A 26,481-nucleotide genomic window follows, 5' to 3' on the forward strand; every position below is an offset into this window, starting at 1 on the left:
GGGTCCCGGGAGGAGGAGGGGGAACCTGCAAGATGCACCCCATTCCCAAGGTTTCCCCCAGCCCCCGTGCCAAATAAACACGCACAAATACGCAGCCCAGATGCTTGGAGCCCTGAGCTGCGCGGGAGCCGCGAGAGGCCGCTGCCTTCGCCTGCGTCCCAGCTCAAGAGAGGCGCGACGTGAATGAATGAATTGCATCGAATGAACGGCTCCGGGCCCGGCTCGGGCCTGCGGGGCCGGAGGGACACGGTAGGCGGGGACACGCGGGCAGGACGGGAGCCGGGGAGGACGCGTGCGGGCGTGCACGGCGGCGCCCACTGGAGACCAGGCTGCCAGAGCCGGCGGGAGCGGCCGCCCTGAGCTGGCGGGTTGGCCCCGAGTCGGGTAGAGACGGCCTCCGGGAGCAGGGTGGGCCCGGGCGGCTGGGTTTGGGGGCGACCGCCGGGCCGGCCGGGCCGGGGCCTGCTTTTTCGCTGACGACGGGCGAGCCCAGCCACCGGGTGGTGGGAGGGCGCGGGGCCGTCGCCTCTGGCTTAACTCGGCAGATGCGCCGAGACTCCAACAGGTGGCTCCGTGGCGCAATGGATAGCGCATTGGACTTCTAGAGGCTGAAGGCATTCAAAGGTTCCGGGTTCGAGTCCCGGCGGAGTCGCTACGTTTTGCGGTTCCTTTATTTTTTAAACCACTCCCTTTGTTCTTCGTGCTAGTTCCTTCCTTCCTCGGTCATCCCTCTACGAGGCCTCCTTTTCTAAAAGATCGTGCACTCGGCTCCCAGTCCCTGCTTCTTTCAGCGTCTGCAATCCCCTTTGTCTTTCTTGTTCCTGAACCACTCTTTCCCCCCACTTTTTCCTTTGCTCCTGGAGCACGGTGGCTCCGGGCCGGTGCTGGGGCTCCTCCAGAGTCTGCTGCAAGAAAGTGGGGAGCGTGGCTGTGGTCGGCGGCGGAGCAAGGTCCTTTCGGGGCCTGCTTTCGAATTTCGAGCGCTGCTTTCGGAGACCACCGTCCCTTGGCCCAGCGCTCACACACATACCCCTTGGCCCAGAACGTAACGGCTTCTGATAGATAACAAGAGGCGAGCCGAGGACCGCCCCCCCTCACGAGCTGTGCGGTACAGGGCCACGTACCCCCGCCCCCCCAAAAAAGGCCCGTGTTGAAGTCCTCGGGATCGTAAATCCGAACTGTAAATAAATCTCTGGGCATCGCCCCGGAACTCTAATGGAATCTGCACTTCTCTGCAGACTTCCTGCCTCCACCCACCCAGGGCATTCCTTGTCTGCAATGCTTAATTCTTGCTGGCTGGCTGGTCCTCTCACCTCATCTTGCACCAGATTAGTCAAGGGGGATGAACTCTGGGAATAACGAAGATTCATCGTCAACTTAATTCAATACAAACCCCAAAATTGTCAGGAAAAGACACAATTGCTCCCAAACATCAGTCTAGGACTTATCTATTCAAAGCATTGATGCAATGCTTTCTTGGAAATACTTTATGATTCCATAATCAGCACGTGCCAACATTGACCCTCTGTATTTGTTGACATTATTGACAAGATACTGGGCACCTTGTAATCAGCACCTGTTTAAAAACACCTATGAGGCATGGGTGTGGCTCCATTGAAGAGCTCCATCCCTGGTACCACTTCACACACAAAATTATTAAAAACACAATTGCAAATCTCCACCGCTAGCACGTTCATTTATTAATGCAGCAGAGCCATCTTGCTTGTTCCATATTTCTGAGTTGCATATTTAGGGGTCCAATATTTTCCTATTGCAATGCTTCAGTGAATTATTGTACACAAGCGCAAGTAAACCTTTGGACTTGATACCTAGGGAATTGGGTTGCTCGGTCATAGTATTACTTCCTCTTTGATAGACACTGCAGCATTGTTCTCTTGCAGAGTGTATCCATATTGCTCTCACCAGCAGCATGTGAATGACCTTTGGCCCACGGCCCAAATGTTATCAAACAGTTGTTAAAAACTTGTTTTTTTTTTAAACTGGTCACACCCAGCAGTGCTCAGGAGTTACTCCTGGCTCTATGCTCAGAAATCGCCCCTGCCAGGCACAGGGGACCCTATGGGATGCAAGGATTCGAACCATTGTCCTTCTGCATGAAAGGTAAACGCCTTACCTCCATGCTATCTCTCCGGCCCCATTAAAAACCATTAATAATAATTTCCTTCTTAAGCCATGCCTTTTATTATGAGTTAAGCTGAATATATTTCATATATTGAATTCTTTCTTATTTATTTATTTATTTATTTATTTTTGCTCATTTTTATGCTGCAAAATCAGGCATTTTCTTTTCTTTTAGTTTTTGGGTCACACCTGGCGACACTCAGGGGCTACTTCTGGCTCTATGCTCAGAAATTGCCCCTGGCAGGCTCAGGGGACCATATTCAACCCATGGTCGGTCCTGGGTTGGCTGCTTGCAAGGCAAATGCCCTACCACTGTACTATCATTCCAGCTCCTTCCTTTTAGTGTTTTATTTTATTAAGAAAACCGTATGTCCCCCAAACACAATGCAAAAGAGTCCTCTGCACTCCTTTTAATCATTGCTACTAGTTACAATATCCAGAACCTGGAAACAACCCAAGTGCCTGAGAACAGATGAGTAGATAAACAATGATACATCTACACAATGGAATACTATGCAGCAGTTAGGAAAAATGAAGTCATGAAATTTACATATATCTGGATGAATATGGAGATTATTACTGAGTGAAGAGTCAGAAGGAGAGGAATAGACATAGAATCATGGCACTCATTTGTGGGATGTAAATATAGAGTATGGTAGTAATAATACTAATACTAATACTAATAATCCAGAGACAATAGAGTCAAGGACCAAAAGGACTAGCTCATGGTAGGAAGCTTGCCACAAAGAACAGGGCAGTTAGGGCAGAGAAGGGACCACTATGACAATGATTGTTGGAAATGATTATTTTGGACAAGAACTGGATGCTGAAAGGAGATAAAGTGATAAGCACTTCAGTGACAATGTTGCAAACCATAGTGTCTAAAAGGAGAAAAAAGAAAGAGAAGAAAAATGTCTACCATAGAGACAGGCAGGGGAGAGGGCAGTGGGGCGGGGGCAGGAAGTAAGGAAACTGGGGTTTTGGTAATTGGTGGTGGTAAACATGTGCTGGTGAAGGGTGTTGTATATTGTATGACTGAAACTCAATCATGAACATTTTTGTAACTATCTTTTCATGATTCAATTAAAGAATTCATTTACCTATATGTAAAAGAAAACCACCTGTTTGTAATAGGTTTATGATTATTCTTGCATAGGTTATCTTTTTTGGGGGGTGTCACACCCGGCAGTGCTCAGGGGTTACTCCTGGCTCAGCGCTCAGAAATCGCTCTTGGCAGGCACGGAGGACTATATGGGATGTTGGGCTTCAAACCACCATCCATCCTGGATTGGCTGCCCCCACTTTTGCCATACCCAGCAGTACTCAGGAATAACTACTGGCTTTGAATTCAAGAATTCAAATATTCCATATTTCATCATATGGAACGCTGCTGGAGAATGAACTTGGGTTGGCCATATGCAAGGCAAATACCCTACTTACAGTACTTTGGCCCTAAAAAAAACTGAGTTGCTCTGCTTAAAAAGGTAAAATGGGGGCCGGGCGGTGGCGCTAAAGGTAAGGTGCCTGCCTTGCCTGCGCTAACCTTGGACGGACCGCGGTTCGATCCCCCGGCGTCCCATATGGTCCCCCAAGCCAGGAGCAACTTCTGAGCACATAGCCAGGAGTAACCCCTGAGCGTTACTGGGTGTGGCCCAAAAACAAAAAAAAAAAAAAAAAAAAAAAAAAAAAAAAAAAAGGTAAAATGAAAGGCCGGAGAGATAGCATGGAAGTAGGGCATTTGCCTTGCATGCAGGACAGTGGTTCGAATTCTGGCATCCCATATGGTCCCCCCCAGCCTGCCAGGAGTGATTTCTGAGCATAGAGCCAGGAGTAATCCCTGAACACTGCTGGGTATGACCCCTCCCACCCCCAAAAGAAGTAAAATGAGGGCCAGAGAGGTAGGGCGTTTGCCTTGCATGCAGGACTGTGATTCGAATCCCAGCATCCCATATGGTCCCCCCCAGCCTGCCAGGAGGGATTTCTGAACATAGAGCCAGGAGTAACCCCTGAGGGCTGCTGAGTGTGACCCAAAAACCAAAAAAAGGCAAAAAGAATTGGATAGCAGTGGTTATGCAGCTGACCTGGGTTTGATCCCTGGCATCCCATATGGTTCCCCAAGCCTACCAGGAATACTTTCTGTGCACAGAGCCAGGAGTAAATCCTAAGTACTGCCAAGTGTGGCCCCCAAACAAAACAACTAAAAAGGTACAACAGATACAAAGACTGGAACTAAGACTTTCTTCTGACTTTTACCATCTTCATACTCTTACATAAGGTGACTTACAAAAAAGTATGTAACATTTTATAAAAAGGAACCTAGGAGAGAATAAAAGCTCATGGATTTGAAATGTAATTCAATTTTTAATTCTGAGATTGAGTCAGAACTGGATTTGGCACGGAATACTCTTTCCTATTAATGCCTTTTATTTCCAAATGTTTCTGTGTAGCTATATGGGAAAAGTTAAGCAGGTTAAGCTGTGCTCACCGTGGATTCCCTATACAATGTGCTAGTAATGAAAACATTTGCCCTAACTGCAGGTTTTATTCTGCCTGTTCTAGTATTTGAGTCAGAAGCATGAAAATCAGACACTTTTATATACTTGAAGAAAATGTGTCCTCAATTGCCTGATGGTATCAAAATGGAATGATTGGCGACTTTGAGTATTTTTACAGGCTGGTAATAGAATCTAAAGTAATGTCTGTAAACAGTTTTCTGGAAATACTCAGTTTTACCCAGAAGAGGGCAAAACTTCCTTAATTATCAGAACTTTTTTTGTAATGACAAGGATCAATCCAGGACCTCACACTTAACCTCACACATAAGGTATAAACCCTATTGCTGAGCATCACCAGTCCCAAGTATTTCTACAAAAAATAAAAATGCCAGACATACATACTTTCTTCAACCTACCTATGAATATCAATTCTATTACTATGTGTTTATATACCAAATAAATATGCAACATGAGATCTCAAATTTACTGAAAACCTTAAGGAAGCAGTAGGCTGGGGAAAAGGCATTATATAGGATAGAAACAATGAGAAGAAATGCCTAACATTCCTTTTGTGCATCCTGTGCCATTTGAGATGTTAGGGAACTGCTTTCTGGCCAAGATATTGAGTGACATTGACTTTGTTTTCCTGATTCAGTTGTCAAGAAAAACATCTTCGTAGTTTCTTCTATGTTTAACCCCAAACTTTCTAGGTCATGCTCACTATCTCTTAAACCTTTTGTTGTTGTTGTAGCTTTATTTTGTCAGATTCTATATTTGCCATTTACCATTCCTATGTTGGCAGTAAGGTCTGTATCCTAACCTTAGCAATGATCTAGAGCTGCAGTTGCAGCTGACAAATGGGAATATCCTGTCTAGATTCCCCACAACACACTCCCCCCTACACAAGTGATTACAAGATTTTTTAGATATCTTGGATTGTCTGGTTTTTTTTTTTTAAGTGTTAGCAATTTTGATACTTTCTAAACATAACTCACTGCTTTGCATGTATGAGGCTCTAGGCTCAAACCCTAGCTTTGGGGAAAAAGAGCCAAATCATCTTTTAAGGATGAGTGGGGGGGGGGGTCTTTTATAGACACAGCTCTAATTATTCCAATGGACATTTGAATGGTTCTGAAGTCCCAAATAAAATATCTTCATAGGGGCTGGAGCGATAGCATAGTGGTAAGGTGGTTTGCTTGCACATGGCCAACACAGGATGGATCATACCATATGGTCCCCCAAGCCTGCCAGGAGCGACTTCTGAGCACAGAGCCAGGAATAACCCAAGCATCGACAAGTGTGACCCAAAACCCGCCTCCCCCCAATCTATATAAAAACGAGGCCAGTCCATTTTAATTTATCTGATGACATTAGTCTTTAAAAATATAATTAGTGGGGGCCAGAGAGATAACACAGCTGTGTTTGCCTTGCAAGCAGCCGATCCAGGACCTAAGGTGGTTGGTTCGAAACCTGGTGTCCCATATGGTCCCCTGTGACTACCAGGAGCTATTTCTGAGCAGATAGCCAGTAACCCCTGAGCACCGCCGGGTGTACCCCAAAGACCAAAAACAAAAAACAAAAAAACATAATTAGTGGGGGCTGGGTAGCACATTGGGTAGGAGGGCATTTACCTTACACGAGGCCAACCCAGGTTAGATCTCCGGCATCCCATATGGTCTCCCGAAACTGCCAGGAGTGATTTCAGAGTGCAGAGCTAGGAATAACCCTTGAGCGCTACGGGTGTACCCCCCCAAATAAATAAACACATAAAATATAATTAATACCAAGTAAATAAGGGAGGAGCCTGTGATTTGTCAATTTTAATTGCGAAATTTCTTCTTCTTTCGAAACTTCTTTCCTGCAGCATTTGCTGTTTTTTCAGCCATGATTTCGGAGTACTTCTTTCGGTTATATCTAAAAAAGAAAATCAAACTTGTCAGTTCTAAAGTATGACACACCACACATTTGATGTTAAGGTAGCCTCTCTGGTGGATTTGGCCAAAAATACATAAAGTAAAATTTTTTAGAGAAAGATTAATGGAGTCCTTAAACCAAAATATTACCATCACATACTGCAGACTTTTCTTCGAGTAGGCTTTGAAAAGTCATAGTCTAATTTATCACTGAAAACTAATAATGCAGTAATTAGAATTTTCAACATTTTAAAGGAAGAGCTGTCTAAACAGGAATTTCCTATATAGGATTGGAGTGATAGTACAGAAAGTAGGACACTTGCCTGTACCTTAGAGACAAGAGTAAGCCCTGAGCACCAATGGTACAGTACATGCCCCCTTCCCAAAATAAAAATTCCTAAATACAAAATATCCTTTGTTTGAAAGCATTTTCCCCCGTTTAAAAATTGAAATCTGTGCTAAAGCTAAGATTAAGATCATATTTTTCCTTATTTCTGAAATTATTTCTTCTGTCTCTGGGGTATTTGTACTAATAAAAAATTATGATGCATTTTATATACATATATATCCAGTACATATATTCCATTTATTATAAAGCTCAGGGAAGCTGGGGGGCAATTCTCTCAAAAATTGCCCAAGCATGTCTGCTTTTCCACTAATCTCCTTGAACTTGGCTTTGAGATCAGAGTTGCACTGCAGGTCAATGAGCTCCATTTGAAGCACAGGAGGGGCATCTTGCCCATCAAAGGAAAAGGGGTCCACAAAAATTTGGAAAGTGGCTCTGTGCTTTTTGAAGTCTGCAAATCTGTGATCAAATTCCTTCTCTAGCTTAAAAATAGCATCAACATATTTCTCACCACTGAATGGTATGCCTGCATCCACAAGTTCCTTGCATGCTGGGAAATGGCAAAGGTTTGTCTGAGAGAGCTGGGATTTCCATAACACAAGTTTTGTGGAGAATGCTCTCATGTTGTCATAGGCAGCACTGATAAGCTGCCCCGGGCCTTGTAACATCTTGTTTAGGACATTCAACTTATGTGTGATGTCAACAAGAAAAGCTAAGTCCATGAGCCATTTGTGATCACTCAACTCAGAAACAGCATTCCCATCCTTCTCCCTGAAGGCTTTCACTTCTCTCAACTAAAAAATCTTTTCAGGACATTTCCCCTGCTGAGCCAATGTACCTTGGTGAAATAGAGCACATCTCCATATTCTGACTCCATTTTCTCTAAAAAAGCATGGAACCTCCTGTGCTTTAAGCCCCTGGATCTGATTTGGTTGATGCATTTCACAACAATAGACATCACATTGTCACACGGCAGGCATTTACTGCAAAGGCCTGCTGATGGATAATGCAGTGAAGAGCAATGGCCTTCTCTACACCCTCCACTTCAAGGTTTTTTTGAACAAGTGCCACCAGTCCATTTTTCCTCCCTGTCATCGATGGCGCTCCATCCGTTATTATTCCAACAAACCTCTTCCATGGCAAACCTGCATTCTCAATGGCATCACACAGATACCGAAATATCTCATTAGCGGTGGTCTGGCCATGCATTGGAATTATTGTGAGCAGCTCCTCTGTCAATTCAAAATTGCAATCAACACCACAGACATAAATTGTGAGCTGCGCAGTGTCTGTTATATCTGTGCCCTCATCAAGAGCAACTGAGTATGCATCAAAACATTTGGCTTTTCCACACAGTTGATGATGTCACTTGACATGTCAGAAATGCACTCTGCCACACTGTTAGCAGAAAGGCTGATTTTGCTAAACTGACCTTTTCCAGACAGATAATACTTGCAGCCTGTAACATGCATTTTTTAACAAACTCTCCTTCTGTGAATGGTTTCCCTGCCTTAGCAATCATCTCACTAACCATGGAACTAGCTTCGACTGATGCAACATTCTCTTTGGTTGCTTTCTTGAAGAAATCTTGTTGCCTCATTAGACATGCTTTAAGACTGGCAACTCTCTTGGCTCTCTCATTTCCTTGATATTTTGCACATTCCTCAGCATGTTTAGTTGAATAATGGCGTTTCAAGTTGTATTCCTTGTGCACTGCAACTTTCTCTGAGCAAATAAGACATGCGGGGATGGCCCTGTGCTCAACAAAGAAATACTACGTCTTTTCCTGAAATTGTCTGTGCTCGTCATCAATCTTTCTCTTCACTGCAGGCTTTGATGAAGTCATGATGAAGGTATGACAAAATCTAATTCTGTAATAAACTTCTCTCCCTTAGGCCTCTGATAATGCAAGGGACAGCGGGCAGGAGCAGCGGAAATGATGTCTGCGCTAGGCGCAAAGTATTCGCGATTATTCGCTTACCGAATATTCACAATAAAAAAATCCCATTAGTAAGAAAAAAAAAATCACATTAAACATTTGCATACCCCGAACGGAACTGCTTGGGGTATGCAAATGCTTAATACAATTTTTTTCTTACTAATGCAATTTTTATTGCAAATAATCGCGAATACTGCGCTATTTGAAGGCTGGCCCGAGGGCCACAAAATGTTGTATGGAGGGCCGCAAATGGCCCGTGGGCCGCAATTTTGAGACCCCTGGTATAAAGGATAGCATGCATATTAGGAAGTAAAGCAAAGTCTGATACCTTCTGAACTCAGAATCAGCCAGCAGTTCTTCCACAATAGTCCTCTTCCTTTCTTTCTTGGGAATCCGTGAATGATAGAAGTCAGCTGGATTGTCAGCAATGGTTCCAATCTATAAAAATTATTGATATAAATCATCAAAGACCTGGGATGACAAGTTGATTTCTTATTTTTTTTAATTTTTTTTGTGGTTTTTGGGTTATACCCGGCAGTGCTCAGGGGTTACTCCTGAGCTCCATGCTCAGAAATTGCTCCTGGCAGGCATGGGGGACCATATGGCATGCTGGGATTTGAACAGATGACCTCCTGCATGAAAGGCAAACGCCTTACCTCCATGCTATCTCTCCAGCCCCGATTTCTTATTTCAAGATAGCAGTAATACATACTTACAGAGAAGAACAAATGGAAAATAAGCTTATCATCATACCAATATTTAAGTTAGGTAATTTTTTTTAAACAAAAGTAGCCTATTCAGTCTGCACAGTTGGTGCCATTGACATTTCTTCATTAGGGTTTAGAACTAACTAGCACAGTAAATTCTAGATGAACAGAGTAACTTAAAAGAAAAGCTAAACAGACCAATTATTTTGCTTTACTTTCACAATTCAATGAAATAGACACAATCTCTACCTTATACTTATTTAAGGTTAGATCGTTTGTAAATACTTACTGACCTCTTTGCATTTGTTCCTACATTTAATTGTCTATCATGTACCAGGGAAATATGACAGGTGCTAGGTAGACAAAAAATAAATTATCTGGTCCCAGTGCCATAGGCAATCTACACATAGTAAGCTGAAAATCTTCCTAAGGGAGGCAAGAGACTTTTGTATAGGGTGACATTTTAATTTGGAGTAGATTAAGCAAAATTATTTTGGAAACACACATAGCGGTGCTCAGGGATTACTGCTGGGGTTCTGAAGACTGAACTCAGGTAGGTTGAGTGCCTTACCTACTATACTTTTGCTCTAATCTCAGATTGGGTAAAATTTCATTAAGCAAAATGACATGCAAAGTCAGAAGCCTGAGTCTGCTTATTCTTATGAAGAGCTAATAACGATATCTAATGAACATTTATAATCATCTCTCTACATAGAAAACCTTTACAAAATAGTGCCTGTTTAGCCAGATTTTAGTCTAAACAGATATATTACATACATATATGTATGTGTCATAAATGTTCATTTATTTTAAGAGAAAAAAGTACATTCCAAACTCAAATCCATGAACTATAACCATAATGATTCTGTTTATTTCATACCTGGAAGTATTTGGGGAAACCATCCCTGTCATTTTTCTTGTAAAATCTTTTTGGGTCCATGCTAGCTCTCATCTTCAATGCTTTCAGATCATTTTTTAGTTCATCTGTCAATTCTGGTGCTTTCATGCCAAACCAGCCATCACCTGCTGTTTTTTGTCGTTCTTTCTGAAATTCAGATATCAAAATGATTAGCTATCACAGTAAAAATTACGCACTTTCCCTCCAAACATAAAAAAAACCCACAAGAATTAAAAACAGTAAGATTATGAGCTATCTCAATACTTTCAATCCCCAGAACCACATGGTCTCCCCACACAATGCCGGAAGTGACCCCTGAACTTACATTATTGCAAGGTAGCAATAATGATCCAAAGGCAACATAATGGGAGACCTGATCTACACCACTGAATTGGGGTAGTGGTGGTGTATTGGGGCCCTTGGCAGAGAGGGAACATTTGTGATAGATGTGGTGTTGGAATTATTTACATAAAATATCATTATTAGCAGCACTGTAACCTACAGAATCTTGATTAAAAAAGTGACCCCCGAGTACAGTGCTGGGCACAGCCCTAAAACACTACCACAGGATTTTTAGTCTCCAGAATAATGTCTCATAAAAGGAAATATTAAGTCGGAGTGATTGCTATGGTTAGGCACAGGAAGACCAGCTTTGTAGATAAAGATGCCTCCATTTTTATTTTGTATTTTAGTAAAAAGTACAAACTTGCTGGAAAATCACTCAATAGTATCAACTCGTACTATGCAAAGCCAGTTGGCACAAGAGATAATACACAAAAATGTTTCCAGTAGGCTGGAGAGATAGCAGAAAGGGCTGGCGCATGCTCTGTCATCTGGAGCATGTGGGAGAATTAGGTTCAGTCCTCAATGATGCCTAGTCCTCCTCACACCATCAAGTTGGCAACCCTGCAAATGCTTTCACTTTGGGGTTGGAGTGGGGTGGTGGGTTCCCTATAAAATTAACATTTTCAGTATTCACTCTCATAGTCCAGAAAGCAGTATTTCTAAAATTAAAATGGTGTATTTTGGAAATTCCTAGAAAGGTATTTGTCTCATTTTGTTTGTGGACAAATACTGAGTGCCTGCCATGTGCCAGAATGTGCTCTGTGAGAAGGCATTGCCTGAGCACTACCCCTGACCTTTATAGTTATTAGTTGAAGAGTCAGATTTAATAGATGAGGGTATTATATTGGAACAGTGCCCATAGCTTTTGGTGCAGCAGCTATAAACTAAGAGGCATGGACAATGACCCTGGATACTAGTTGTATTTTTTTTTTTTTGGTTTTTTTTTTTGGGCCACACCCTGTGACGCTCAGGGGTTACTCCTGGCTATGCGCTCAGAAGTTGCTCCTGGCTTCTTGGGGGACCATATGGGACGCTGGGGGATCGAACCGCGTCCGTCCTAGGCTAGCGCAGGCAAGGCAGGCACCTTACCTCCAGCGCCACCGCCCGGCCCCACTAGTTGTATTTTTAAAGCAGAAAAAACAATATTATTTAATGCACTCCATGCTATGAAAACCCCTAAAAACATGCTTATGTAAATATATCAACGGTCCCAGAAATGTGTAACAACTTTCTTCACAGGTATATATCAATATGTAAATATCATCTAACCATATGTATAAGTGGAAACTATGTAGTAAAATGAACATTTTAAATACATCACCACACTTACTCTGCGTTTTTTCTGAAGTTGATATTGTGATTCGTGGTATGGTGGGACAGTGTAGTTTTTCTCAAAATCAGGTGTAATGACAGCTTTCTGCAGAAGCTATTAAAACATTAAATTGACTTTAAAATTAAACATCAAGGTATCATTAAAAGTATTTTTGGCGGGGCCGGGAAGGTGGCGCTAGAGATAAGGTGTCTGCCTTGCAAGCGCTAGCGTAGGACGGACCGCGTTTGATCCCTGGTGTCCCATATGGTCCCCCAAGCCAGGGGCGATTTCTGAGCGCATAGCCAGGAGTAACCTCTGAGCTTCAAATGGGTGTGGCCCAAAAACCAAAAAAAAAAAAGTATTTTTGGCTTTAGGGGAAATATCTCCCATGCTTACTACAAATACATTAAACTTTGCCTGTGTAGTAAAGGATCCTTAGATGCTAATGGTTTTTAGTCATAAGAGTTTACTCTTTTTTATTTGTTTGTTTGGTTTTGGTTTTTGGGTCACACCCAGCAGTGCTCAGGGGTTACTCGTGTTACTCGTGGCTCTACGTTCAGAAATCGCTCCTGGCAGGCTCGGGGGACCATATGGGATGCCAGGAATCAAACCACTATCCTACTGCATGAAAGGCAAATGCCTTACCTCCATGCTATCTCTCCAGCCCCAAGAGTTTACTCTTGAAATAAGAAGCTATTGAATTAGTTGCTATACAAAAATCCTGTCCCATAGCCAAAGTTGTCATAGACTTTGTCTTCCATGTAAGCAAGTGTATGTGTTATAAGTCACACCACATGTTAGCCTGGAATAGTAAAACTTAGGTTGAAACTAAGTTATATAAGATCACTAAGTCTTTGAAATTACAACAGTGGCTCTTTTAACAGGTTCTCTCTCTCTGTTGGGAGACTAGGCGACAGCTCTGAAAGTACACTCCAATGTACTTTTGAGAGGGAGGAGAATCATTCTGTTTTTACTTGTGAGTAATGCCCCTGTTTTATTGCATTCTCTCAAAGTTTTGACCACCACATTTAAATAGCTGATGCCCAAGCATAAAGATTCTATGAAACCATAGCTTTAGAGGAATGAAATGGAACAACCTAAGGTGTGTGAACCAGGACCTGCCCTGAGCTTGAAATCCCTTGAGCATTGCAAGGGTGTGCCCCCCCTACCCCCAAAAGGAACAAGCTAGTCATGATCTAATAGATTGGTAAAAATCACAGGAGACCAGGAAACAATGTGAAACAGTACTTTGAACAGCAGTTCTGACTTCAAGAGTCTTCAAGAAGATTAAGAATAAAAAATAGGGCCAGAGCGATAGTATTGCGGTAGAGTGTTTGCCTGCATGCGGCTGCCCAGGACGAACCTGGGTACTCGGTGTCCCATATGATCCCCCAAGCCAGGAGCGATTTCTGAGCGCAAAGCCAGGAGTAACCCGAGCGTCACCGGGAGTGGCCCAACCCCCCCCCCCAAATAAAAATAAAAAATAGCAGGTAGGGTTATTGACATGGCCAACTCAGGCTTGATCCCTGGTACCCATATGATCTCCTGAGCTCCAATGAGTGATCCCTATGCATAGAGCCAGAAATAAATCCTGACTCAAAAATCAGGGAAAAAAAAAACAAAACAAAAAAAAAAACAGACTCAAAATGGAGTTGGCAGGTTCACCCAGACAAATATCTAGCTAACAGAGCAACAGTCAGCTTAACCTTGGGCTATAATGTTAAGCCTATCAGAGAGTAACCTGCAAAAGATCTTCTGAAGGAAAGTGGCATTATTAGAAAGAAGTTTTTTTCTTTTATTTGGGGGGGGGGGGTGCTGAGGAGGGTTATCCTCAAGATCCTGGGGGAACGTTGGGGGGGGTCAAACCAGGGTTCTCAAATTTAAAGCATGAGCTCTAGCTCTTTGACCCATCTCCCTGGCTCCAGTAATTTTCTTCTGGTTTACTCTGACTACAAATCCCCTCATTTTAAGTATTGCCTTTGCAGAACATTTCTACTTGCTAGAAAAGGATGCCGCATGATTCAGTAATAATTTAAATGAGCCCGATTACAGGTGAACATAAAAGTAGAGTAATGTAAAAGAAAAACTCAACCCCTGTGATAATTGGTGGGCTCAAGGGCAATGTGATCCTGCATTAATTTTTCAGGCCTTTCTCTCTCTCGTTCTCTTTTTTAAAGGGAGGCTTGATTTCTGCTTTGGAGCTATATGCAGAGGCTACTCGGAGCTTGCTTGAGGGATTATGTGGTACCAGAGCCTTAACCTCTGACATACAAGAGTTATGATAATGTTCTTCCCATCTACTCCTATCCCTTACACATCACTAGGTATGGTCTGAGAAAAATAAAAAGACTGAGAAAAGGGGAATAATCAAAATAGCGTAAGCTAGTATCTACAGAAAAAAAAAGAGTCTCTTAATACTCTTAAACTCTTAATCACTTCTGGAAGTAATTAGTTGGTTCTATGAAAACCAATTAGAACACTTAAAATAATTTACCTCATTTTTCTTTTTTTCCTTGATTTGTGTAAGAGTTTTCTTATTTGACTGTAATTTATTCGCATTGATATTAATGTACAAACCACCCAGTTGCTTGATACTTAGACCAGGGTCTATGCTGCTGCTTGTCAACTTCAGGCTGAAAGAGAAATGATTAAAGATCAATTAATTAAATCAAACAGAAAAAAGGATGTATAAAACTTATTGTTTTGAAGATGGAACTTGGGGCCTCACACACTCAAAACATATAAGTTACAATCCCAGTCAATAACAGATTTTTTTGGTTTTTGGGTCACACCCGGTGGAGCTCAGGGGTTACTCCTGGCTCTGCACTCAGAAATTGCCCCTGGCAGGCTGGGGACTGTAGGGGATGCCTGGAATCGAACCACCAGCTCCCGGGTTGGCTGCGTGCAAGGTAAACACCCTACTGCTGTGCTATCTCTCCAGCCACAATAAAAGATTTTTTTTAATTGGTAAGGAATGTGTAAAGATGTACAGTAAAAAGCATGCCTTGCAATCAAGAGATTCCCACCCCCCACCCCATATACACACTAGAAAATCATTTAGAAGGAAATTCTGAGGTGAATACAAATAAAATAACTTTTGAGGAATACTTGCAAATGTATTCATTCATCCAGAAGATTAAGGGTATATAATATGCCAATAGATTTCATGAGGCAACTTCATAGAGGGTTGTTATGAGAGAATTACAGGAAAGAGAGGTGGACAGCATTTGGATAGCAATTCAAACTACCTCACATGTAGGTAGTAAATAAATATATCTCTGAAACAACAATTAAAAAGGACAGGTTCTAGGGCCAGAGAGATAGCACAGTGGTAAGGCATTTGCCTTTGACTCAGAAGGACGATGGTTCAAATCCTGGCATCCTATATGGTACCCCGAGCCTGCTAGGAGCGATTTCTGAGGATAAAGCCAGGAGTAACCTCTGAGTGCTCTTGGGTGTGACCCAAAACTCAAAAAAAAAAAAAAAAGGACAGGTTCGTCTTCTATTCTGAACTCCACAGTTAACCAAACATTCAATAAAGGCAGCTGGTAATGTCTACAAACCAATGAGTCTTCTATGTTTTCTTATTTGGAGGGAGCCAGAAGCCATACTTAGCCAGTAACTGGCTGGCATTAGGGCCTTGAGAATGCAGTGCTGTTTGGGCCCTGTGGTGCACAGGTGCCTCCAGGTCCACACCCAGTCCACACTGAGCTTGGGAAATCATATGGTGCATGTCCTAACTGTGGTCCTATCTCCTGGCCCTAACATTAGTCCTTTTAAACAGGCAATAAAGGGCCGGAGAGTTAGTACAGTGTTGCAACACTTGCCTTGCACATAGTGGATCTGGTTTGATCCCCAACATATCATATGGTCTCATGAGCCCTACAAGGAGTGGTCCCTTAGTGCAGAGCCAGGAGTGTGCCAGCTGAGCCAGCTGGTGTGCCACAAAGCCAAAAAGAAATACAAAATTAATGACAGATGAGATTACAGGTTAGTCCACAGCAGTACTTTTTTTCAATTCCACTTCTACAATTAACTGACAATTTAAAATATGAATCAAAATTACTGAGAAAAAAGGGAAGAACTTACAGTTTAGATTTTGTATTACTGAGTAAGTCATCTTCATCACTAAACTCACTATCTTTACTTTTCTCGTGGTCTGATGATGATTCTTCACTTTTTCCATCCTCTTCCTCCTCGCTTCCTTCCTCACTGGCAATCTCACTTGCCTTGTCTTTCTCATCCAAGTAAAAATTTTTATCAGAACTCAATCCAGGAGTTTTATCGATTACAAACAAGGAATTGTCGCAGGATGTATTTTCAGAGTCTCTAATTAATGACTCCTGTTGACCACAACTGTCAACAAAACACACAGTGTCCTCTTCATCCTCACTGTCTTCAGACTGCTGGCTCTCATCGCTGCTGAGGACTAACAGAACAGAATCCTCTTTTTCCTGAGGTGTGTGCCACTCCAAATTATACAGTTTAGTATTACACTCTAAATCTGCATCCCTTTCTTCAACCTTTTCTTCATTCGTGTCTTTACTGACAGCTATCATTGTACGTTCTTCTTCATCACTCTCACCCATATCCAATTCTTTCAGATCACTTGATTTCATGGTGTTCATTCTTTCGTCACATCCTCCATTCATCTCCACAGTTTCAAATGTTTTGGCTAGTGACTTCATAATAGCACCGTCCGAATTTGAGGATTCTGATGTGGTTTTGCTATTTTGAGGGGTTGAATGCCTTTGAGAAATTAACTGTTGAAATCTAGTGTTCTGAAGTTCAGATGGGCTCTTTAACCATGAATTTTTCTCACTCACTTCTTTTTCATCACTTTCTTTGGACTCTTCATATAAGCTCTTAGAATTCTGATTTGTTATTTCTTTGGGAGCGGGATCAGCAGCTTTGTTTTCCCCTCCTACAGTAAGAGATTGGCATTTATGCACTATTAGTTTTTCTCCTGAATTTCTGCGGAGAAACTTGTTATCAAAATCACAATCATGAAATGTTTGTCCAATAACTGAATCTCCTGAATCCAAAGGCACATTTTTGATGTGCTTTTCATTTCTTAGTACCATTGTATTTTTTTCTTCAGTCTGTGACTGTAATTTTCGCTGCACACTCCTCGTTGTTCTCCTAATTTCAATTCCAGAACATGTGGAAGCATCTGAGCATGATGACTCAGCAACAGAAATTGTTTCCACATTTGACTCTTGTCTTGGCTCTATTACAGATTTGGTTTTATTTTTTCTAGTTCTTGTAGTTTTTACTGTGGGAGTTGTAACTCTAGAGACACCTGAAACATGTGATTCTGCGTCAGAGACTTCTTCAGTATTAGACTCACTTTTAGGAACATCTTTTACCTTTTTCCTCACACTAGGCGTGCACACAACTAAAATTTGCCTTCTCCTAGTTACTCTTAATATGGTCTCCTGAACTTCAGTCTCAGAGGAACATTCTGACTCTGCTTCAGAGATCTCTCCGTCAGTAGATGGTTTGGTCTTTTCTAGCAGTGGGTCTGCGTTTCTACTCTTTCTCTTTCTAGATTTAGGTGGAGTTCTAGGAGTTGGACTTTGTCTCTCAGTGGTCTGATCCTGCAATTCATCAGTACTTGGATCATCAGGTTCAGATTCATTCTCATTTTTTGGATTTACTTCCTTGGTTTTAGCAGAAGTCTGTAAGTCAAAAATAAAATATTATTCTTCAGGAAGAACTGATACAAGGGCAAAGTGAGTATATACTGCCTCGGGAGTAACCTTTAAGAGGGCATAAAGAGGGCTGGAGGAATATTATGGGAACCAAGTGTATGGTCTCAAGGTTCAAATCCTTGATATCCTACATGTATTGAGTGTGATCCTAGTAGCTCTAGTGCCTGTGACTCTGTTATCCAGGGGAATTTCCACTTGCACAGTCAGATAAGAGTGAGCACCATAAAAAGATGTGCAATCAGTAAGCACTTATCCAAGCATCACCAGGAATGGAATTCAAACTTCTGAGCACTGCTGCAGGGTATGTAAACACCACAGCTACACCATCAACCATCACCAACAAAGCTTAAGGAACTGCCAACATTGCCTGGGTGTGGCTCTGCCCCAATAAATAACAAAAAAAGGCACTAAAGGAACCACAGTAAAAAAAAAAAAAACCTAACACAAGAGCAACCACCACATTAAACATTGATGGGCACCTTTAAGAACAGGCAGAAAATGCAGGGTTGAAATGCAGGCATAGAATTTTGCTAAAAGCAGGCAGATTTGAGAACTGAATGTTAACCATTTATGATTTAAGGGCAACAAACACAGAGCTATAAAAGCAGGCAGCCTCGAGAATTAAAAGTAAACATTTAAGATTCAAGGCTTAAGGGCTACCAACAGAAAGTCATGATCAAAGCAGGTAGCCTCAAGAATTAAATGTAAACATTTAGAAACAAAGAAGGCACAGGACTTTGGTCCTGGGAAACTTAAGTCTAGTCTATAAGGTCCACTTATCTGTATATCCCACCTGCTGGAGATAGGTTCCATTATCAGTACATCCCTGACCTGATGGAGACAGAGCTCATTATCTGCACATTCCATCTCACCTGCCAATGGGTCCTGTTATTTGTCCTGTTCAATATATCTACCTCTTATTGACATATTAACGAGTGGAACTGTGCTCACAAAAAAGTATTTAAGCCGGGTCTTGAGTTTCAATAAACGGAATTGGGTTCAGTCTTGGCTGGAATCCTTTTCCCACTTTTGTCTGTCTGTCTGTCATATCTGTCTTTGTGTTTGTGTCTCCCTCCAAGAAAGAATAACCACATCTGTTTTTTTTTTTTTTTTGGTTTTTCGGGCCACACCCGTTTGATGCTCAGGGGTTATTCCTGGCTAAGCGCTCAGAAATTGCCCCTGGCTTGGGGGGACCACATGGGAAGCCAGAGGATCGAACCGCGGTCCTTCCTTGGCTAGCACTTGCAAGGCAGACACCTTACCTCTAGCGCCACCTCGCCAGCAAATAACCACATCTTAACTGGTGTCCTGCAGGAAGGCACCCACAAAACATGAAAACAAAAATTCAGATGTTACAACTTCTAGTCCATTCCTCTCCTTGACCTGCCTTTACTTACACATTGGGTACTTAGGCACACAGCATCAAGGAAAGGAGAAAAGCTCTTGGAAATTTCAAAATGAGATTTTTTTTCTGGAACCATTTTGTTTGCCAATTTATTAATTTTAATGAAATATTTAATAAATTTATATTCACTTTAAACTTAATAGTAACTGTTTATGAAAAGCCATTCCAAGATCTGGGGTTTAAAAATAAAGATGTATGGGGCCGGAGAGATAGCACAGCAGTGTTTGCCTTGCAAGCAGCCGATCCAGGACCTAAGGTGGTTGGTTTGAATCCCAGCGTCCCATATGGTCCCCCGTGCCTGCCAGGAGCTATTTCTGAGCAGATAGCCAGGAGTAAGCCCTGAGCACTGCCGGGTGTGGCCCAAAAACCAAAAAAAAGAAGATGTAGGATCTCCAATGCATTGGCTTTTTTGGGGTCACCCATCAGAAAGGAAGGGACCTACACAAATAACTTAATGACACTACTTAGAAAATGGTCAACAAAATCAATCAAAAAATCAAAAAGGCAGGCAGAAGGAAATAACAAAGCTTAGAGCAGAAATTAATGAAGTGAAAATCCAAAAGATCAATGAAAGCAAAAGTTATTTCTTTGAAAAAAATCAACAAGATCGATAAACAACCAGCAAAACTCACAAAAATAGAGAGAAACTTAATAAACCAAAATAGAAATGAAAAGTGTGGGGGCAGAGTGATAACACAGCAGCAGTGCATTTGCTTTGCATGTGGCCAACCCAGGACAGACCCGGGTTCAATCCCCATGGTCCCCTGGGCCTGCCAGGAGTGATTTTTGAGCAAGAGAGTATTCCCTGAGCACCACTATCTGTGGTCCAAAAACATACCAAAAAAAAAAAAGGGGGGGGTGGGGGAGGAAAGAAAAGAAAAAGGGGAAATCACTACAGATACTACAAGGATTCAAAGGGTAATCAGAGACTACTTTGAGAAACTATGCCATAAAACAAGAAAACCTGGAAGAAATGCCTTGCATGCAGCTGACCCAAGACGGACCTAGGTTTGATTCCCCATGTCCTATATGGCCCCTAAAGCCAGGAGCGATTTCTGGGCACATAGCCAGGAGTAACCCCTGAGCGTCAACAGGTGTGACCCTAAAACAAGACAAAACAAAATAATAATTTCAATGGTTGAATCAAGCATATCTAAACAGACCCATCACTACTGAGGAAATTAAAAAGGTACATTATATGCTCAAGTATAAGCCAAGTTTTTTGGCATAAAATTTGTGTCAGAAACCTGAACTTGGCTTATACTCGGGTCATACAGGTTATGTGATTCAGTGTGCACACCAAATCAAAAGACGTCTTCTGCTGTCTGCTGGAGGGGCAGTGCTTCAGCTCAGTCCACAAGTCACCGCTGAGCTGAAGAGGTAGACAACTGAACTGAATTGTATGTCACTGAACTATTTAACCCACAATATTCAATGGCACATTTAAGTAAAAAACCCATTTAAGCAGTAAAGTCCTGAATAAATGTTTATAAATCCTGAATCCTTATAATCAGGGGTTTGGGGATATAAGGATTCAAGATTTTTTTTTATAATTTTTATTTTTATTTACAACTCTACTGCTCTTTTGATCTATTTATGGATTATGTGGGGTTTTTTTTTTTTGGGGGGGGGTCACACCTGGCATTGCTCAGGGGTAACTATCTGTGCTCAGAAGTCACTCCTGGCAGACATGGGAGACCATATGGGATGCTGGGATTCGACCAAGGTCCATCCTGAATCGGCTGCTTGCAAAGCAAACATCCTACTGCTATGCTTTGGCCCCAGGATTCAGAAATTTTAACCATTTATTTACAATGCTTTACTGTCTTATATGGTTTATTCACTTTATTAAAGTTACCACTGAATACTATGGGTTAATGTGGTATGTTAATGGTATACAGTATATCAAACAAACATGTATTGTAAATGTAATCATGTATTTACTTATTTGCTGATTACTCAATTATTGTAATTGTTTTGGGTATATATTTTTATTTTTGAAATTTACCAGTGGCTGCTGCATTTTTCCACCTCGTTTTATACTCGAGTCACTAAGTTTTCCCAGGTTTTAGGGAAAAATTCGGGGGGAGGGGTCAGCTTATACTCGAGTATATATGGTAATCAAAAGTCTTCCCAGAAACATGCCCAGGCCCAGATGGATTCACTAACTTATTCTTTCAAATCTTTCAAAAGGACATACTACCAATACTTTTAAGATTCCTCCAAGAAACTGAACAAACAGAAACACTCCCAAATAGTTTTTATGAAGCTAATATTACCCTGATAACAAAACCAGATAAAGAAAATATCCAGTCCAATATCCCTGATGGACACAGATGCAAAGATCCTCAAAATCCTAGCAAACAGGATCCAATGCCTCATCAAAGTCATACATCATGACCTTAGGTTTCATTTAAGAGATGCAAGGATGGCTTAACATCAATCAATGTAATACACCATATCAACAAATAATAAAAACAGTATGATCTTATGTAGAGATGCAGATAAAGCATTTAATATGGTCCTATTCATGATAAAAAAAAAACTCTCAACAAGATGGGAATGGAAGGAATTTTTCTCAATATAGGTAAAGCCATCTACCACAAGCCAATGGTAAATATTATTCTCAATGAAGATAAACAAAGAGCCTGAGCCGGAGAGATAGCATGGAGAAAAGGTGTTTGCCTTGCAATGAGAAGGTGGGTAGTTCGAATTCCGGCATCCCATATGGTCCCCTGAGCCTGCCAGAAGCGATTTCTGAGCACAGGGCCAGGAGTAACCCCTGAGCACTGCCGGTGTGACCCAAAAACCAAAACCAAAAACAAACAAAAAAAAAGATATCAAGGGTATCCTGAAAGGAAAGGAAAAAGGTCAACCTCTCACTTTTTGCAGATGACATGTTACTATATTTAGAAAACCCTAAAGACTCTACCAAAAAGCTTCTAGAAACAATAGATTCATATAGCAAAGTGGCAGGCTACAAAATTAACACACAAAAATTAATGGCCTCCTTATACACAAATAATGATAGAGAAGAAATGGACATTAAGAAAATAATCCCAGGCCGGAGAGATAGCATGGAGGTAGGACATTTGTCTTGTATGCAGAAGGTCGGTGGTTCGAATCCTGGCATCCCATATGGTCCTCCGAGCCTGCCAGAAGCGATTTCTGAATGTAGAGCCAGGAGTAACCCCTGAGCACTGCCGGTGTGACCCAAAAACCAGGAAAAAAAATGAAAAAGAAAAAAAAAAAATAAAAACAAGAAAACAATCCCAGGGGCTGGAGAGATAGCAAGCACAGCAGTATGGCATTTGCCTTGCATGCAGCTGATCCAGGACAGATGGTGGTTTGAATCCCAGCATCCCATATGATCCCCCCCCCCCCCGATTCCTGCCTGAAGGAGCACAGAGCCCAGAGCAGGGGTGGCGAACACATGGCTCTCAAGTTGCATTCGGCTCCCGGCCAAAATGAATGTGGCTCTTTGCCAAGTTTGGATTTTGTTCTGCTGCTTCTGAGGCGGAACCGCTGAGGAGAGATTACCCCCAGGCTGCGTCATCCCGTCTTCCATCCCTCAGAAACAACCACAGGGGCCAGCAAGGGGCGGTGGTGGTGGTGGGTGTGTGTGTGTGGGACCCGTGTGTCACATGTTGGGTCACATCTGGCCGTTAGCTCTGAGTGTGGAGGAAGCAGCACACCCTCACCATCACTGCAGGAGGCCAGAATGTTAGCACAGAAGTAGAGCGCTTGCTTTGCATGCAGCTGGCCTAGGATGTATGCAGGTTCGATTCCCAGCATCCCATATAGTCCAAGTCAGGAGCGATTTCTGAGCAGAGAGTCAGGAGTAACCCCTTAGGGCTGCTGGGTATGGCCCAAAGCAAACAAACAAAAAAAAAAAAACAAAAAAGAAATAAGAGACCACAAAGAAATGGAGACACATACCCTGTTCATAAATAGGGAGAGTTAATATCATTAAAATGGCAATATTCCCCAAAGCATTGTGCAGATTTAATTCAATTCCTCTAAGGATACCTATGACATTCTTCAAAGAAGTGGATCAAACACTTCTAAAATTCATTTGGAACAATAAACACCCTTGGGGCCGGAGAGATAGCATGGAGGTAAGGCGTTTGCCTTTCATGCAGGAGGTCATCGGTTCGAATCCCGGCGTCCCATATGGTCCCCCGTGCCTGCCAGGAGCAATTTCTGAGCCTGGAGCCAGGAATAACCCCTGAGCACTGCTGGGTGTGACCCAAAAACCACAAAAAAAAAAAAAAAAATAAAAAAAAAAAAATAAACACCCTTAGGTGAAGAAGATGGGAGGCATCACTTTCCCCAACTTTAAACTATACTCAAAGCAATAGTCATTAAAATAGCATGGTTTTTATTGGAATAGACATGTGTATTCAAAGAATGCCCCTCAGACATACAATCAATTAATCTTTTATAAAGTAGCAAGAAACACAAAATGGAGCAAGGAAAGCCTCTGCAACAAGTGCTGTTGGGACAACTGGTCAGTCACATGCAAAAAAAGCAAACTCGGACCTCCACCTAACACCATACACAAAGGTCAAATCCAAATGGATTAAAGATCTTGGTATCAGGCCTGGAACCACAAGGTATATATCAGAACACATAAGTAAAACACTCAATGACATTGCGACTAAAGGCATCTTCAAGGAGTTAAGTAGTATCACTGTCCAAACATGTAGAAGCAGAGATGAACAAATGAAAACTACACTAGACTGAGAAGCTTCTGCACTTCAAATGAAACAGTGACTAGGATACAAAGGCCACCCACAGAATGAGAGAAACTATTCACCCATCTAAGATATACAAGGTACTGACTAACAAGAAAAAAACATCTAACACCATCAAAGTGGGGAGAAGAAATGAACAGACACTTCTTCAAAGAAGAAATAAAGATGGCCAAAAGGCACATGACAAAGTGTTCCACATAACTAATCATCAGGGAGATGAAAATCAAAATAACAATGAGGTACCATCTCACGGAGAATGGCACACATCACAAGAAAAGAAAAAACAAAAATCAGTGCTGGCAGGCATGCGGGGAGAAAGGAACTCTCATTAACTGCTGGTGGGAATGTTGTCTAGTCCAGCCTTTATGGAAAATGATATAGAGATTCCTCAAAAAACTGGAAATTGTGGTCCCATATGATGCAGCTATACCACTTCTAGGGATATACCCCAGGAACACAAAACTTAATTTAAAAATGCCTTGTGCAGGGCCCGGAGAGATAGCACAGCGGTGTTTGCCTTGCAAGCAGCCGATCCAGGACCTAAGGTGGTTGGTTCAAATCCCGGTGTCCCATATGGTCCCCCGTGCCTGCCAGGAGCTATTTCTGAGCAGACAGCCAGGAGTAACCTCTGAGCACCGCCGGGTGTGGCCCAAAAACCAAAAAAAAAAAAAAAAAAAAATGCCTTGTGCATAACTATATTCATTGCAGCGCTATTTACAATAGCCAGAATCTGAAGACAACCCAGATGCCTGACAACAGGTGAACGGCTAAAGAAACTGTAGTATATATTCCGCCCGCCCACACACAATAGAATACTATGCAGCTTTCAGGAAAAATGAAGTCAGGAAATGTTCCAATACATGGGTGGACATGGGAATTATTATGCTGAGTGAAATAAGTCAGAGGGAGAGAGATATTCTCATTCATCTGTGGGATTTAAGAAAAATCAAAGACAGTACTGTAATAATACCCAGAGACCATAGAGATAAGGTCTGGAAGGACCAGGTCACGATATGAAGCTTATCACAAAGAGTGGTGATTGAAGTTAGAGAAATATGTACACTAACAACTATCATGACAGGAGCAAGAGAGATAGCACATCGGTAGTGGGCGTTTGCCTTGCATGCAGCCATCCCAAGGCGTACCTTGGTTCGATTCCTGGCATCCCATGTTCCCTGGGACGGCCAAGAGTGATTTCTAAGCGCAAAGCCAGGAGTAATCCCTGAGCGCTGCCAGATGTCACACAAAAACCAAACAAACAAACAAGTATCTTGAGAATGGTAGTGAAAGAAATCAAATGCCTGTCTTGAATAAAAGCAGGGGAAGGGAAGACAGATGGGGGAAGGGGGGAGATGGGGGATGCCTGTCTTGAATACAAGCAAGGGAATTGAAGAAAGTTGAGGGAAGGCAGGAGATGGGGGGACATTGGTGATGGGAATGTTGCACTGGTGAAGGGGAGTGTCCTTTTTAATGACTGTAACCCAACTATAAACATGTTGGTATTCATGGTGCTTAAATAAATATATTACAAAAAAAAATTAAAAAACTTAAAATTCTAGATTTGATCTGCCTATATAGGATCCTGCCTCATTTATCTAACCTAATTCCGAGAAGCAAAATCCATCACTGAAAGAAGAAAATTTTCATCCAAGTCAAAATATGCCCAGCGGTTCCCTCCCTTCCCGGGTCTGAGTTGCCTGAAATCTCAATCTGAGACCCAGAACTGACACCGAAGGGCTTTGACCAACACTCTTGAGTCTATACTCCATCACCCAGAACTAGGCAGTGACAGGCGAGCCAGGCCAAGGCCGGCAGTCCCACGTGAAAACGGAGCATCTTTCAACTCCGCCGGCTCACCCGCGGCTGCGCAAATCCATCTTCCCTGGTGCCGGGTCGACAGTCAAGGGAAAGGGCCAAAGTGCCCAACACCACGCCAGCAGGGTGCTTCCCATGCTGCGACACCAGCGGAACCGCCGGTGCAGAGAGAAGCAGCCAGTCGCTCTTTCCGCCCGCCCGGAGCCTTGAGAGCAAGCGAGCAGTCACAAGGGAACCTTCGGTCTCTTACCTTCTGTCTCGAATTCCCAGCCGGCACCACCTGTCTGGTGGCCGGAGGCCGAGCCGACCTGGTGAGCACCATCTTGGATCCCGCACACTGGAGCCAACAAGCCACCTGCTTCGCTGGCGCACCGGAAGTGCGTCAGAGCAGCGCCGCGCACGTTCTCGCGAGAGTTCGTACGGCGTCCGTCCCGCCCACTTAGACTCCAGCTGTGAGTGTTGCTCGACTTCCGGTCTCGGCGTCGTCTCCGTGCTGTCCGACTAGTTGAACATCCTTGGGCCCACACTTGTTAAGAGTCCCGTTGACGTTTCATACGTCAAAAAGAAGCAAATCTATTTTTTTTTGGTTTTTGTTTTTGGTCTTCTCCCGGCGGCGCTCAGGGGTTACTGCCTGGCTCTGCGCTCAGAAGTTGCTCCTGCCAGGCTCGGGAGACCATGTGGGATGCCGAGATT

At 42.6% G+C, this 26,481-nt stretch overlaps 1 protein-coding gene and 1 non-coding gene across 2 annotated transcripts; one reads left to right on the forward strand and one right to left on the reverse strand.

Moving 5' to 3' along the window:
• Nucleotides 1–567: 567 nt before the first annotated feature.
• TRNAR-UCU (transfer RNA arginine (anticodon UCU)) lies at nucleotides 568–652 on the forward strand. The gene is given in 2 exon segments: nucleotides 568–604; nucleotides 617–652. It is a non-coding gene; the product is annotated as a tRNA-Arg (tRNA).
• A 5,792-nt stretch (nucleotides 653–6,444) lies between these two features.
• Nucleotides 6,445–26,131, reverse strand: DNTTIP2 (deoxynucleotidyltransferase terminal interacting protein 2). Its single transcript, XM_049772316.1, has 8 exons — nucleotides 26,039–26,131; nucleotides 23,253–23,255; nucleotides 16,187–17,778; nucleotides 14,592–14,730; nucleotides 12,116–12,211; nucleotides 10,423–10,587; nucleotides 9,164–9,273; nucleotides 6,445–6,551 (listed from the first exon to the last, which is right to left on the reverse strand). The coding sequence occupies exons 1-8, from the start codon at nucleotides 26,108–26,110 to the stop codon at nucleotides 6,458–6,460; spliced, it is 2,271 nt and encodes a 756-aa protein (XP_049628273.1). The 5' UTR covers nucleotides 26,111–26,131; the 3' UTR covers nucleotides 6,445–6,457.
• Nucleotides 26,132–26,481: the final 350 nt, after the last annotated feature.

Source organism: Suncus etruscus, chromosome 4, assembly GCF_024139225.1.
Source record: "Suncus etruscus isolate mSunEtr1 chromosome 4, mSunEtr1.pri.cur, whole genome shotgun sequence".
Taxonomy (NCBI): Eukaryota; Metazoa; Chordata; class Mammalia; order Eulipotyphla; family Soricidae; genus Suncus; species Suncus etruscus.